The 15,449-nt window shown below is 41.8% G+C and overlaps 1 protein-coding gene across 4 annotated transcripts in view; it reads right to left on the reverse strand.

Annotated features, from left to right (window-relative positions):
* Positions 1-4,327: 4,327 nt before the first annotated feature.
* The window catches only part of LOC110297897 (uncharacterized), a 24,749-nt gene continuing 13,627 nt past the window's right edge, over positions 4,328-15,449 (reverse strand). The window contains exons 3-6 of one of the 4 annotated variants that reach the window (XR_015047968.1): positions 14,372-14,464; positions 10,257-10,366; positions 7,308-8,889; positions 4,328-4,435 (exon numbers count right to left, since the gene is read on the reverse strand). Coding sequence is in view for 3 of the 4 variants with exons in the window: in XM_085841871.1 (XP_085697997.1) it covers positions 7,390-8,889; positions 10,257-10,366; positions 14,372-14,464 (1,703 nt within the window). In the remaining variant the exon portion in view is untranslated. Of the gene's footprint in view, positions 4,436-6,571; positions 8,890-10,256; positions 10,367-14,371; positions 14,465-15,449 lie in introns of those variants that run through there. The other 3 variants (XM_021166975.2, XM_085841871.1, XM_085841872.1) reach the window with 3 other exon arrangements.

Here is a 15,449-nt window from a genome sequence, read left to right on the forward strand (position 1 = left end):
TGGTTGTCTGATAAGATACAAGGCATTATTTTAATTTCCTTGTATCTGTTGAGGATTGCTATATGACCGGTTTTAGAGAAGCACACATGAGGTGCTGAGATGAAGGTATATTCTTTTGTGTTTGGGTGAAATGCTCTGTAGATGTCTGTTAGGTCCATTTGATTCATGATATCAGTTAATTTCATTATTTCTCTATTTAGTTTTTGTCTCATGGCCTGTCAATTAGTGACAGTGTGGTGTTTTGAAGCCTCCCACTATTAATGGGGGACGGGTTATGGTGCTATTTATGATTTAGCAATGTTTCTTTTATAAATATGGGTGCCCTTGTGTTTGGGGCATAGATGTTCAGAATTGAGATAACATTTTGATAGATTTTTCCTTTGATGAGTATAAAGTGTCCTTCCCTGTCTCTTTTAATTTTTGTGAAGGTCTATTTTATACAGTATTTGAATGTCTACTGCAGCTTGCTTTTGGGATGTTTGCTTGGAAAACGTTTATTCCGAGTTAATGTCTGTCCTTATAGCTCATGTGTGTTTCTTGTATGCATCAGAATAATGGATGCTATTTTCTCATCCATTGTGTTAGCTTGTGGCTTTTTATTGGGGGATTGAATCCATTAATGCTGAGAGATATTAATGACCAGTGATTATTAAGATTATTATTAATATATATTAATTATGTATTTTGATGTTGGTTGTATTTGTGTGTGTGATTCTGCTTTGCTGGTGTGGAATTATTTCTTGTATTGTTTTGGCTGTAGTTAACCTCCTTTGGTTGGAGTTTTCCTCTTATTGTCTTCTGTAGAGATGGATTTGTGGATAGATATTGTTTAATTTTTGTTTTGTAATGGAGTGTCTTGTTTTCTCCATTTATGGTGATTAAAAGTTTTGCTGGGTATAGTAGTTGGGCTGACAGCTGTGGTCTCTTAGAGTCTACATCTGCCCAGGACCCTCTCTCTGGCTTTTAAAGTCTCTGTTGATAAGTCAGGTGTAATTCTGGTAGACCTGCCTTTATATATTACTTAGCTTTTCCCCTTGTAGATTTTAATATTTTTCCTATATTCTATAAACTTAGTGTTCGTATTATTATGTGGCAGAATGGTTTTCTTGTCCAGTGTATTTGGTGTTCTGTCAGCTTCTTATATGTTTATAAGCATCTCTTTCTTTAGCTTAGGGAAATTTTTTTATGATTTTGTTTTATGATATTTTCTGGGGCTTGGATCTGGGAATTTTCTTCTATTCCTAGTTTTTAGGTTTGGTGCTTTGATAATCTTTCAGACTTTGGATGTTTTATGTCAGGAATTTCTTATTTTTAACATTTTCTTTGACCAATATATCAATATCTCCTATTGTGTCTTCTACATCAGAGATTCTCCCTTCCATCTCTTATATTTGTTGGTGATGTTTGTGTCTGTCATTCCTGTTTTCCTTAGATTTTCCTTCTCTAGAATTCCATTTGTGTTTTATTTATTGCTTCTATTTCCATTTTCATGTGTTGAACCCTTTTGTATATTGTCTTCACTTGTTTGTATTTTTCTGTATTTAAGGGGTTTATTCATTTCCTCCTTAAAGGCCTCTTTCAACTTTTTACGACTCGATTTAAGGTCATCTTCTTCTGCTTAGGCTGTTAGGCTATCCTGGGCTTTCTGTAGTCGGATAGCTGGGCTCTGAGCTGTGATATTGCCCTGTCCTGTTGACTGTGTTCTCAAGCTGGCCCTGAGTCATCTGGGTCTCACCTGGTGTTGGCTAGCTAGTCCTGGTACCAGAGTATCCTCGGGAAGGCAGGCAGAACCATGGGGCTGACAACAGAGATCAGAGAAGAGCATGCTGCTCACCTCTTCCTGGCATGCCTCAGGTAGACCCAGCAGGCAGGGGATTGGTGGGAGGGGTCTAACCTAGATGTTCCTGGGACCTGGCAAGTCTCCTCTGGAAGGCAGGCAGAGCTGTGGACTTGATGGCAGTGTTCACCTCTGCTGGCTGTGCCCAACATGGGCCAGGCAGGCAGGAGTATCTCATTTTTTTCTAAACTACACTTTTCCCCATACATTAGTAACTTTTTGTGTTTTAGCATATGTTTGGTTGTTTTTCTGTGTGCAGTTGTTTAAGTGTTTGTGTTACAAATGTGTTTTTTTTTTTTTTTTTTTGCTTAAAAACAAAAACAAAAACCATGTAGCCCAGGGTGGGCTCATGGGTTTCCTGTCTCTTCCTCCTGAATCCTGTGGTTGCAAGCTTAAGGCTCCACTTGACATTTTTGTTGTTGCTGGGTTGTTTGGTGGATGAAATTATGTAGCCTGAGAGACAAGGTATGAACAGTTCTTGGCATGATTTCCTAATCCCTGGAAATCTTCTGAGGTTCAAAAGAAAGCTAGCACGTGCTGGCCTCCTTTCCAGTGGTGAAGCAAGGGACCTCATTGCTTTGGACTTTGAATGTGTAACAGCATTACTCATTACCAAGGAGGAATAACAGAGAGCACCTACTGAATGGAAAATTGCCTGAGCCCTGGGTAGCAGGAAAACATTGTTCTAACCTGCAAATCCACCTGTAGCTGGGCCAGGTTTGAACCTGTCCTGCCAGTCATGTTCTCTCACAATTTCTGCTCCATTTCCTCCCTAAGGAGGCTGCTCTAGTCACTATGATTTCTATAGCCAATCAGGATATGCAGCCATGTCATCCAATCACAAACTCCCGGAAATGGTGGGAGGCAGGCAGGCTCTTCCCAGCTGCCAAGGTGTGGCTTTGACTCCAGTGAGGCAGGGCACTAGGGACTGCGCTTTGAATGCTGCTGCTAAAGGGCTGTGGGGAGCATTCAACAGAGATCATCAGAAGCTGGTCATGGAAGCAAGCCACTCACTCAGACAGAAAGGAGCAGGTAGCTGAATTGCTAGAGCTAGTCAGTGTAGATCCTCCCCCGCGGTTGGGCCAGGTCTAAGTCAGAAACCAGACAAGACATCTCGTGCCATCTCTGTATTGTCTTTGGTAGTCGCATACTGGGCCCCAGCCAGTGGCCACTGGCCAGCTTCACCTTAAGAGCTACAGCTGTGCAGCTCTGCCCTGCCTGGATAAACTTCCCCATAGATGACATCTCTGTTTAGAGTATGCACATATATCTTGCACTTGGAAAGGTCGGCTAGGATGGCTTTGTAGCTTAGTAGAGAGGTTTTCTACCAGGTTCAGTTGCCTTAGAGTTGTGAACCATGACTTATCCAGACCCTACTTTCTCTGGGTTCTCTTGTATAACTTCTACATTTTGCAGTTCATATGTAGGTTTAGGATCCACTCTGAGTTTTGTGAATAATGTAAAGTCTGTATGCAACTGTTTTGCGTGTGTGTGTGTGTGTATGCTTGTGCATTCTAGTAACATTTATTGATAAGACCTTCACACTGGATCCTCCTAATGTTGTTATCAAAAGTAAATGCACCACATGTTTGAAGACTGCATTACAGATTTGAAGTTTTTCCTTCCTCCTTGCAGCTGCACCAAGCCCCATACCCCTGATGCTGAGACCCAAGACAGTTTTGAATTACAAGCTGGATGTGGAATGTACCCATTCTTTTAAAAACCTGAAGACAGAAACTCTTGCTGTTTAGAACCGAAGGCTTTTCACCCTTCCAGGACCCCAACATGTTGCCTGTAGTGTGATGCTATAATGCTCCCAATAAAGCTCTCATGTGAAGAACACTGTGTCTCAACTTCCTTTGTTCCAAACCTGTAACTCCTTTTATGCTATTCACAATGAGAGAGATCCAAATCCTCTGGTCTCCAGGGACATGTAAAATCCTCCCCCCTCCCCCCCTCACACACATACAGAGAGAGAGAGAGAGAGAGAGAGAGAGAGAGAGAGAGAGAGAGAGAGAGAGAGAGAGAGAGAGAGAGATATTGATTTAACAAGAATCTTTTAGCTGCGTATTTGGTTTCACATCTGCCATTCCAGCACCAAGAGACTGAAACATGATGACTTCTATGACTCAGAGAGGTTTGTGCTACAGAGTTACAGGGCAGCCTGAATTTGAGTGACACCTTGTTTCAAAAACAAAACAACGCAAAAGAAAAAGAGCACCACATATGGCTTTAATCCCAGCACTTAGGAGGCAGAAATAGCAAGATATATATGAGTTCAAGGCCACCTGGTCTACATAGTGAGCACAAGGCCAGCCAGAACTCCATAGTGAGACCTTGACTCAAAATAATTGGATGGATGGACAGAGAGATAGCTATTTACTGGGTTGATGATATGAAGAAATGTATGGTATAAACAAATTATTAAATGGACTCTGCCTTGGAATAAAAGGAGAATTCCCAATAATTTCTGAAATGCCCCTAAACATATTCAAAAAAACAAAAAAACTTTTATTGAGTCTTTGTGAATTTCACTCCCCAGTCCCATGCATCTCCTGCCCCTTGATATCCATCTTCAGGAGGCCCTTGAAGTTGCCCCTGCAAAATAAAACAAACAATCCAAACAAACAAGTAAGCAGAAAAAACATATATTGTCATGAAATCTCCACTGACTCACAGAGAATACCCTTTTGTCTACACATCTTTACTCGCAAATGTTCATGGAATTGAGTCATTGTTCTGGTTCAAGGCCTCTGGACTCTCCTGCAGATCAATACTGGATCCTCACTGGGACTCCCCTTGGATATCCTGCTATTGCCCTGTCACATGGAGATCCTCAAGCTTTGAATCTGCAGGACCAGCCCCTTTACATCCTTCAACAACAATTCATAGGTGGGAAAGAGGTTAGGGTGGGCCAAACCAAAGGCCTGGACCTGGGCCTAGGAAGTAGCTGAGTTGGTCAGAATGTAAGCTCTTATACATCCACATCACTAGGATGAGCTCTCCAGAACTGCTCTGCTCATCTCAGCCAATGCTACAGCTGAAAGGGACAGCTCTCATGACCTGCACCAGGCCAAGCTCTACTATGCTGCCCAGATGAGGTAGAGGGCCAGCTCTCCCCAGTATTGCAGCTGCTGTTCATGAGAGAAGACACCCAGAGCCCATCCTGCAGTAGGAGCTTCTACAATGTGCAAGTATGTGGTAGAGAAATGGAAGAGAAAGAGAAGCAGAAAAGGTTTGAGCACCATGAAAAAAGGTGGAGGCAGAGATTAGAGTGGGGAGGAAGAGCCTCATGTGGGTAGCCTACCCTGCCACCAGATGCCATAGTGAATTCAGCCAACAGTGTCCCTGAGGGTCATGTCTGGGTTCCACTGCCATGTGTTAATGCCTGTGGCCCATATTACCACCATAGGTAATATGTCCATGTGGATGTTCTTGGTCTGTGTTATGTATGGCCTGGGGTCATGCTGAGGTACAAGGGCTGCACAGAGATGGCCTCAGCCCTCATTTGCCAGGCACCTAGCCTGGGTAATACAATACAGCTGTCCTGTGGTACAGGAAAGCCTGCCCTGGGGGTATGAGAGCTGATCTTATCCCTAATCTGCAGTGGGATATAGGGTAGATGCCTGAGCCTCCTCACTCCCACACATGTACCTGCAACTTTAAAAAAACAAAAAAAAACAAAAAAAAAACCCCTAGGTTGTTTTTTATGTATCTGTGAGCTACATGGAATGCCCACCAAATGTTTATGTTCTGACTGATCTTGAAAATATGACACTATTTGTGGAAATATTTTAGACTTTAGAAGGTACAACTTCGTTGGTAAAGGTCACAAGCGAAGAATATATCTGGTGCTCTCTTTGAATTATACTTACTCTCATGAAGTTTATATTATTTGTGTGCCTTGGGGGATTAGAACTATAAAGTATACTTGCAAAGGCATTTGCCATGTTATTAAGGTATACTCAACGTTCAGTTGCTAAATTTTTAGACAAACCTTACATATTCTATTTGGTTATGCTTGCTGAAACCATTCAAGAAAATAAAAGTACTATCCACAAAGCACATACATTTAACAATATGTATGTCCTTTAATAGATTAGTTTCATCAACATAGGTCTGGTAATGATGATAAGACATCAAAATATTGTCTCATGGTAGAGCATCTGCCTGGCATGCCTGTGCCTGGAGGTTTGATTCAAAGGACTGCAATAAGGAAGAGAAATCTGAGAAAAGAAATTGTCTAGTGGATATTGGCAAGAAATATTAAGTTTCTTATTTCCCTAATTGGTTCTTGATTTGTCAATAAGAAGGCCGAGAGCCAATTGCTGGGCAGATGGTATAGGTGGGACTTCCAGGTCCCAAAAGGAAGAGGAGACAAAGAGAAAGAGAGAGGGCTTTTATGCCATACTTGGGAGGAAGGAAGATGCTACAATCATGTAAGGACTCAGAGCAGCTAGAGCCTGCAGCCTCCACTACGGGGAGGGGGCCAAGAATGTAGGCAGGGGCTAGCTGATACAAGTCATTAAGTTTAGGGCAGGAGGAGAAAAGGAGATAATAACTGATAAGGGCATGGATTTCCAGGCAGGTGTTTCTGTGGCCAGCAATTGTGCCTAGCCTGCAAGTTGTAAAAAACTAAAGCTACCTGTGTGTCTTTATCCACAGACTCTAGGGTCTCCGAAGTGGGCTGGTGGATCAGTCGACTCCCAGAGCATAAGGGGGGGTGAGGGAGGGAGGGGGGGAGAGAGAGAGAGAGAGAGAGAGAGAGAGAGAGAGAGAGAGAGAGAGAGAGAGAGAGAGAGAGAGGCTGGGAGAGGGAAGGTTGGGGCTGGCGGCAGCCAATAGGAAGCCAGGGTGGAGATGATTGCAATCAATCCCAGAGCTAAATGAGTGAGACAAAAGGAAGCCAAGAGAGGCTGACAGCACAGTCATAGCTCCCAGATGAAGCGTCAGTAGCGTGATTTTTTTTTTTTAATCACAGGAGAAGTTGCTAATGCACAGGCCCAATTTCTGCCTCAAAATGTGTCTATTTTCACTAATTTCATGGGGCCCACACCTGTAAAAGCTTTCAGGTAGGAATTGATGGGGCTTAGTGCTGGAAAGCGTTCCTCTCTTCTTTACACTCTACAATATTCACCTACAATATACTGAAGGAATCTGAAGAATGAGAAAGCCTTTGTATAGTTTCTAACTTCACAGGAGACAGCCCATGTATGAATTCTCTTACAAGACAGTATATGTGGCCTTCCAACAATGTTTGCAGACAGACTCCAGTATATGTTCATTGACTGATTAACACCTGCCTTACACTAGAAAATTTCCAGTTTTTACATTAATCATTCTCACCTACAAGCTTTCTGATTACACACTTGAGCAAGAGTTCATACATCTTTACACTCTTAGGCTTTCTCATCTGACTTGGAGTAAGGTATGCATGAGGGAGAAAAATTTCTGTATCTGGTACACTCACCACAGGGATTCTCCCTTGTTTGAGTTCTTTCATACAGGGGGGTTGCATTTGCAGTGAAATGGCCTCCTGCATTATTTACACCTCATGACTTCTCGTGTGTTCTTTGATGCCGAGTGAGTTGTTTCTTGAAGTAGAAGGTCTTCCTACACTGTTCACATGCATAGGGCTTCTCACCTGTGTGAATTCTCTGATGCTGAGTGAGGTGTGACATCCAGGAGAAAGCTTTCCCACACTCTGCACAATGAAATGACTTCTCACTTGCATGAGTTTTCTGATGTAGAGAAAGATATTTTTTGCAGTAGAATGCTTTCTTGCATTCTGTACATTGATAGGGCTTTTCACCTGTGTGCACTCTGTGATGCTCAATGAGCAAGTACTTGTTATAGAATGCTTTCCCACACTCTTTACATCCATAGGGCTTCTCGCCCGTATGAGTTTTCTGATGTGCAGTAAGCCCAGACTTGCTGTAGAATGTTTTGTCACATTGCTTACATTCATAGGGCTTCTCATCAGTGTGAATTCTCTGATGAACAGCAAGCTGTGTCTGAGAGTAGAACGCTTTCCTGCACTGTGAACATTGATAGAGCTTTTCACTTATATGAGTTCTCTGATGCACAGTGAGGTGGGACTTGCAGTAAAATGCTTTTCCACATTGTTTACATTCAAAGGGCTTCTCCCCACCATGTGTTTTCTGATGCACAGTAAGGTTGGCCCTCCAGTAAAATGCTTTACCACACTGTTTACATTCAAAGCGCTTCTCTGTAGCATGAGTTTTCTCATGATGAGTAAGTTGTTTCTTAAAGTAAAAAGCTTTGGGGCAATGTGAACATTTATAGGGCTTTTCATTTGTATGAATCCTCTGGTGTCTAGTGAGGCATGCGCTGAAAGAGAACGTTTTCCCGCATTCTGTACATGCATAGGGTTTCACATTTACATGAATTCGCTGGTGCAAAGAAAGATGTGTGTTACAGTAGAAAGATTTTCCACATTTCATACATTCATAGGGCTTCTCCCCTGTATGACTCCTCTGGTGTCGAGTGAGTTGTGACTTATAGTAAAAAACTTTTCTACATTCTGTACATTCATGACGCTTCTCACCGGTGTGACTTCTGTGATGTACAGTGAGATGGGATTTATAGCTGAAAGATTTCCCACATTCTGTACACTCATAAGGCTTCTCCCCTGTATGACTTCTTTGATGCTCAATGATTTGTGACTTGTAGTAGAAATATTTCCCACATTCTAGACATTTGTAGGGCTTCTCATCTCTATGAGTGGTCTGACGCTGAGACTTGGTGTGGGAAGCTTTCCCACATCCTGAGCTTTCACATGGCTTCTCCCCTTCGTGACTTCTCTGTTCAGTCAGGTGTGACTTCCTGCGCGGTCTGTGTGTGTACTGCGTCTCCTCACTAAGAAGCCTCTGACAGTTACTGAGAGGCGACTTACATTGGATGCTTTTCTTACATGAGTAACTCATCTGACTCCTTGTGTGCTGTGACTGCTGGAGAAATGCCTTCACAACATCTTTATCTTCATAGGATGCTGTCCCTTGTTGGATCTTCTGTGCCACTTTCAGGTCTGCCTTGAACGAGAGAAATTCGTTATGTTTCATATAGCAACAGGGCTTTTTCCTATAATGTGCTTTCTGATTTTGGTTTAGAATATATAAAAAAAATTCAAATATTTATTGAGTTTACCAGAGATCTCTTTAATATGACATTTTATTTGTAAATAATATTTGTTGTCCTTATTTAAACAATACCCATGGTCAAATATATTGAAAACACCATTTTCAACTTTGACTGAGTTTTTGGCAAATTAGTTTGATCATGATGTCAGAATAATTTTCTATTATTATTAAAACTGTCACATTCTTCTCCAGTTGGCAACTTAATAGCCACATAATAAAGACACTCATCTGTGGGTGTATATGAGGGAACCTGCATATATACACAAGTTTATGTGTGACTGTGTGTGCATGTGTGAGGTTACTAGAGGTTGATGTTCAGTGTCTTCATAAGTCACTATTCACCTGACTTTTTGAGGACAGGTCTCTCATTAGACCTCAAGTTTCCTAACTTCGAGGGAATGGTAGCCAGCAAACCACAGTGACCCTAATCTTTCTGTTTTCACAGCACTGCTTAAAGATAAACGTTGCCAAAAGTAGCTTTATACGAGAGCGCTAAGCATCCAAACTCAAGTCCTTAGGAACTTGATTCCTTCAGACAGTTTAGTGACTACACAATCTTCCCAGGCCTGAGTTACTTTCTTTTATTTTTCAAATTATATTTGTGTTTGTGTGTGTATACATATGCACAGCAGGGCACACATATGAAGTTCAAAGAACAAGCTTTGGAGTTTTCCTTCATTATCCACCACAAAGGACATGGGGAATCTGTACTGGCTATTTTTGTGTCAACTTGACACAGCTGGAATTATCACAGAGAAAGGAGCTTCAGTTGAGGAAATGCCTCCATGAGATCCAACTGTAAGGCATTTTCTCAATTAGTGATCAAGGGGGAAAGGCCCCTTGTGGATGGGACCATCTCTGGGCTGGTAGACTTGGTTATAAGAGAGCAGGCTGAGCAAGCCAGGGGAAGCAAGCCAGTAAAGAACATCCCTCCATGGCCTCTGCATCAGCTCCTGCTTCCTGACCTGTTTGAGTTCCAGTCCTGACTTCTTTCAGTGATGAACAGCAATGTGGAAATGTAAGCTGAATAAACCCTTTCCTCCCCAACTGCTTCTTGTTCATGATGTTTGTGCAGGAATAGAAACCCTGACTAAGACAGGATCAAACTCAGATGGCCAGGCTTAATGGGAAGTCCTTTTACACACTGATTCATCCTGTTGACTTAGGTTAAGTTCTTAAAGAAACATTACTAAGTAATTTCCGATCTTCATGTTTCAATATGAAGTTTGTTAAGAACTCATGTTAAATGTTTGACTTACTTCAATAATTTTCTCATTTGAAGTCTGGCTGTTGGTGATTTCAACTTGCCATAAATATCCCTTGTGATTTTCCTGGTGGGTCTCAAAGGAGGTAGTCACTTTATGAATACCTATAATGATATTAAAAATATTCCTCTCTGTAAATAACTCTGAATGATAACAGTATACATTTTAGTTCTTCTTGAAGACTAGAATAAACTGATTGACTTCACCGTGCATGTTTGCATGTGTGCCACCATGCCCAGCACAATCTGATTCTTTTCAGTTAAACAATACATCTGAAATTATCGCCATCTTTTTGATGAATCCAATGATGAGCACTGAGAACGACACTGTATATTGGTTATTATAAGCATGGCACTTGAAGGGCGGCCACTACACCCATGGTCCCATCATGCATTTACCCAGGATGGGATACTTGCATCATACAGCCGTTCTATGTCTCACATCTGACAAAAAACTCCACAGTAGCTGGATAATTCTTTATTATCAACAACTGTGTATATGGGTTCTTTTTTTCATATATTCACAATATTAATCCTATAGAGTGAATACTGGCAAACATATTTTTTATCTACATGATGCATCTCCATTCTGGGTATTGCTGCTAAGAAAATTTAAATTTACAACATAGTCATTCATTTTTTGTTGTTGTTGTTGTTGTTGTTTTTGGTTCTGACATGTCTCATCTAACACATTCTGGCCTTGAACAGCTCCATGTCTGCCTGGATGCTGCCATGCTTCCCACCTTGATACTAATGGACTGGATTTCTGAACCTGTAAGCTAACCCCAATTAAATGTTGTCCTTATAAGAGTTGCCTTGGTCCTGGTGTCTCTTCACAGCCATGGAAACTCTAAAACAGAAGTTGGTACCAGGGACAGGGGTGTTGCTGTGATTGGCCTGACCATGCTTTGGTTTGGAGGAATGTAGATTTGGGGACTTTGGAAAGCAGTGAGATGCTTTAAGTGGGGTTTAATGGGTTGTCCCAGTAGGAATGGAGAAGACTTTCCTGCTGAGGGTAATTTGAACTCTGAAACCTGGCTCTAGAGCTTTCAGAGTACAGAGATTTTTTTTGTACATTGTCTGGAGACTGTTGTGATATTATAGTGAAGAATGTGGCTGCTTTTTTCCCCTTGTCTGAAGAGTCTATCTATGGCTAAGGTAAAGAGATTTCAATTAATTGCATTGACCAAGGAAATCTCAGAAAAGCCCAGCATAGACTTTGTCTTCTGGTTTACTCTTGTGAAAAGTGTTTTGATCAAGCGTAGCAAGGTTCGTAAGAAAAAGTACAAAATGTACGGTTCAAATAATAAAAGGGCACCAAGAAGTGCAATGAAACTAAATCCTTTGTCTAAGGAAATAAACAGATTAAGGGGGTGGAGCCATTGGGTAAGATCCCACACAGCTAAGCTTATTGTCTATGTGTTTACCAGTGAACAATTACTTGCTTATCGTTTTCATTTGCACTTTTAATCTGGAACGAGCTACAACCCAGAAATGGATCACATATCTTTTGATCCATATCTTGAAAAGTAATGGCTATGAAAAACCTATATTCAGGCATGGTAGTACATGCCTTTAATCCCAGGAGAGAGAGCTAAACAGATCTCTGAGTTCAAGGCCAGCCTAGGACAGAGCAAGCTGCAGATAAAGAAAAGCTTAAGTCCAGGTGTAGTGGTACATGCCTTTAATCACAGAATTCAGGAGTTGGAGCCATGCAGATTTCTGAATTTAAGGCTAATCCACAGATCAAGGTGTAGGTCTAGGACAGCCAAACAGGACTCAGCAGCTTCAGCCATGTGGATTTGGCTTCAGAATCAAGAATAGAAGGGACTACTAGGACAATTGATGCTAGTTAGCTGAAGGTAAGAAGTTAGAGGTGATTAAGAAGAAATCAGTTATCACTAAGGTGAAATCTTCTGGACATGTATTCTTAAGAGTATAAAGAAGCTGTGTTCCAGAGATAGCCAAGGTTGTACCTCGTGCTGCAGCTAGACTTGGTAATGTGGACAGGAAGGACCCAGCCAGTTAATTCTATCTTATGTCCAGCTTGTCCTCAGTTTCAATTTGGCAAAAGGAAAAACCACAGCTTGTTCCAGGAACCAGAGCAGATCCAAGTTACAACCACTCCACTCTGTATTTTCTTTTTTAGTTAGTTAGCTAGTTAGTTAGTTTGTTTGTTTGTGAGTCATGGTTTCTCTGTGTAGCCCTGGCTGTCCTGGAACTCACTCTGTAGACCAAGCTGGCCTCAAACTCAGAAATCCACCTGCCTCTGCCTCCCGAGTGCTGGGATTAAAGGCGTGCACCACCACTGCCCAGCACACTCCACTCTTGATAAGGGAAAATGCTGAGTGTCATATTCAGGGCAAATTGACTCAAGTTATAGCAAAGTTTATGATGTTAGCTAAAATATTATGCAAGCTATGTTTTCTAAAATGTCAACCAACCATGTATCTCCAAGTTGGAAAGCCCCTTGCCAAGCTTACACTGTATAAAAAGCAAGACTGATACCAGCTCAGCACCTTCCACACCCATCCACTGCATTGGAGAGGTTGGAACTATCCAAGCTCGAGCTTGAATAAAGACTCTTTGCTTTGGTATACAAGTTGGACTCCTGGTGGGTTTTGCTAGTCTGTGGGGACCCTGAGGTTTGGGCATTACAGTAAGAATCAACCAGTTGGTACTTGTTTTGATGGCATATAGGGGTCATGGATCATAGCTGAGGCTTGGCGCTGTGTGAGGCTAAGGTAGGCCACTAGTGAAGGTGCAGCCTCAGTTGCAGATGATGTTCCAAGACTGAATGGGTCGTGTAAAGCAGTTGAGGCTTAGCACCATGAAAGGAACCTATGAGAGGGTCTTGGTGATGCCTAGTTGCAGAAGACTCCAGCATGCTGGAGATGCCAGTACCATGGGATGAGCACCAAGAATAGCATCATTAGTGGAGTGGAGTCAACCAGAGCCAAGAGTGCTACAGAGGGCACAGCTGGAGAAGTGACACAAGCCCTTTGAAAGAGCCTAGAAGATAATGTGTGGATTCCAGACATTGGGAGAGGATGCTGTGAAGTTGGAGGTGCCTTGGAGACCCTAAGATGTTAAAAGACACCAGAGCAGAGCCACTGGATGCCTGCCAAGGAAAGCTGTCAATAGGGAATAGAATCAGACTAGAAAAAAGAAGTTTGTTGCAGTCAACAAAAATGAAAAAAAAAAAAATGGGAGTTAGAGATCAGAAGACCGCTTTAACATCAGCCATGGAGATGCAGTTTGGGGTTTGCCCAGCTGGTTTCCTGTCTTGCTTTGGGGATTACAGCTAAGTGACTGGATAAGAGTCTTTGAACTTTGGCCTTTTAACACCGCTGAGACTTATAGACTGTGGGACTTTTGAAGTTAGACTAAATTTATTTTACATTATATTATGGTAATGTATGGCCCCCACAGACTTATGGGTTTGAACAAGCCTATGGGAGCCAGGGAGTGGAATATGGTGGTTTAAATACACTTGGCCCAAGGAATGGCACTATTAGGAGGTGTGGCCTTGTTGGAGGAAGTGTGTCACTGTGGGGGTGAGCAATGAGACCCTACTCCTAAACATGTGGGAGCTAATCTTCTATCAGATGAAGATGTAGAACTCTCAGCTCCTCCTGCTCCATGCCTGCCTGGACATTGCCATACTCCCACCTTGATGATTAATGTTGACCTTCTAAGAGTTGCCTTCATCATAGTGTCTCGTTAGAGCAATGCAAACCCTAACTAAGACAGTGTCTCTTCATAGTAATGGGAATTCAAGTAAGACAGTGGCAGTTACGGTGTGGTAAGTACTGTGTATGGTCTCATCTCAGTCCTCTGTTCACACCTTAACACATAGTTGTATATTGGCTAACATACAATTAATGCTACCTGTTAGCAACAGGGCAGCATTCAGTTAAAAACTTGCATGTTTTCATTTAAAAAAAATCCATACATCAGGAAGAACAAAAAACTAGGAGACAGCCTGATGTGGGTAATTTTTTCAGAAACTCCAGGTTAGGGCTAGGTAAGTTGGTAAGAAGGTTCAATGTGACCAACACGGTAAGTGTGCTCTCGCTGCCCTCCTTTGCTCTGTATGCATTCACTGACCTGGAAGGCTGCGGACAGAGGAGTCTCCCACAGGCCATGGCCCAAATCCATGCTCCAACTGGAAGATCACCTCAGGTTTGGTCATGCAATGTCCTGTAAGTGGTAAAGAAGAAACAAGTTTGGCAAAAGTGTTAGGTGCAGTCCACTAACACTAATGAGAGACAGCAGATCTAATTCAGGACCTGTGAGTCAGTGAATCAGAAACTTTCCTTAGAGGGTCGACACTTCCGTTCTTCACTGACTGGAATATCATTGTCAAACAGCATAGTGATTTCCAGAAAGTTTAAGAAAACAGAAATGAATAGGAGAGGAAACACAATAAAAGAAAAGAATATTTAATACAAATTATACAAGGGGTTGAAGAGATGTTTCCATTGTTAAGGCCACTTGCTAATCTTACAGATGATCTGGGTTCAGTTCCCAGCAACCACATTAGGTGACACACACTACCTTTAAGTCTAGTTCCAGCAAATCGGACATTCTCTTTTTAGTCTGTCCACACTGCATACTCACATTGTAAATAAAAATAAATTTTAAAAATGTTTTAAATAAATGAAATTACTAGGTATAGCAGAGCATGTATTTAATCCTAGTACAGTCTCCTCCTGTTGCCTGCAGAACAAGGTGTTGAACTCTCAGCTCCTCCTGACCCATGCCTGCCTGGGTGCTGCCATGCTCCTGCCTTAAAGGTAATGGACCTCTGAACCTGTAAGTCAACCCCAATTAATCAATAAAAATATCATGTTGGAATAAACATTTTAGAGGTTCGATACTTTTATTGTTTGCTAATTTGTTTTCCTTTTAGGCAATACTGAAAATTACATGTAGAATCTTAGTAATACTGCATAAGTACCTTACCAACTAGCTATAATCAAAGAAAAATCTACTTCTTTTAGATTTAGTTCATTTTATGTGTGTGAGGATTTTTCCTGCATGTATGTATTATATTCACTAAGTGCATGCCTGGTGCCTACAGAGGTCAGAAGAAGTCATCAGATACCAGGAACTGGAGTTAGAGATGATTGTAAGCTACCACATGTGTGCTGGGAATCAACTTGAATCCTTCATGAGAGCAACA

Source organism: Mus caroli, unplaced genomic scaffold (genome assembly GCF_978045245.1).
Source record: "Mus caroli unplaced genomic scaffold, Mus_caroli_1 scaffold_8, whole genome shotgun sequence".
In the NCBI taxonomy this organism is placed as follows: Eukaryota; Metazoa; Chordata; class Mammalia; order Rodentia; family Muridae; genus Mus; species Mus caroli.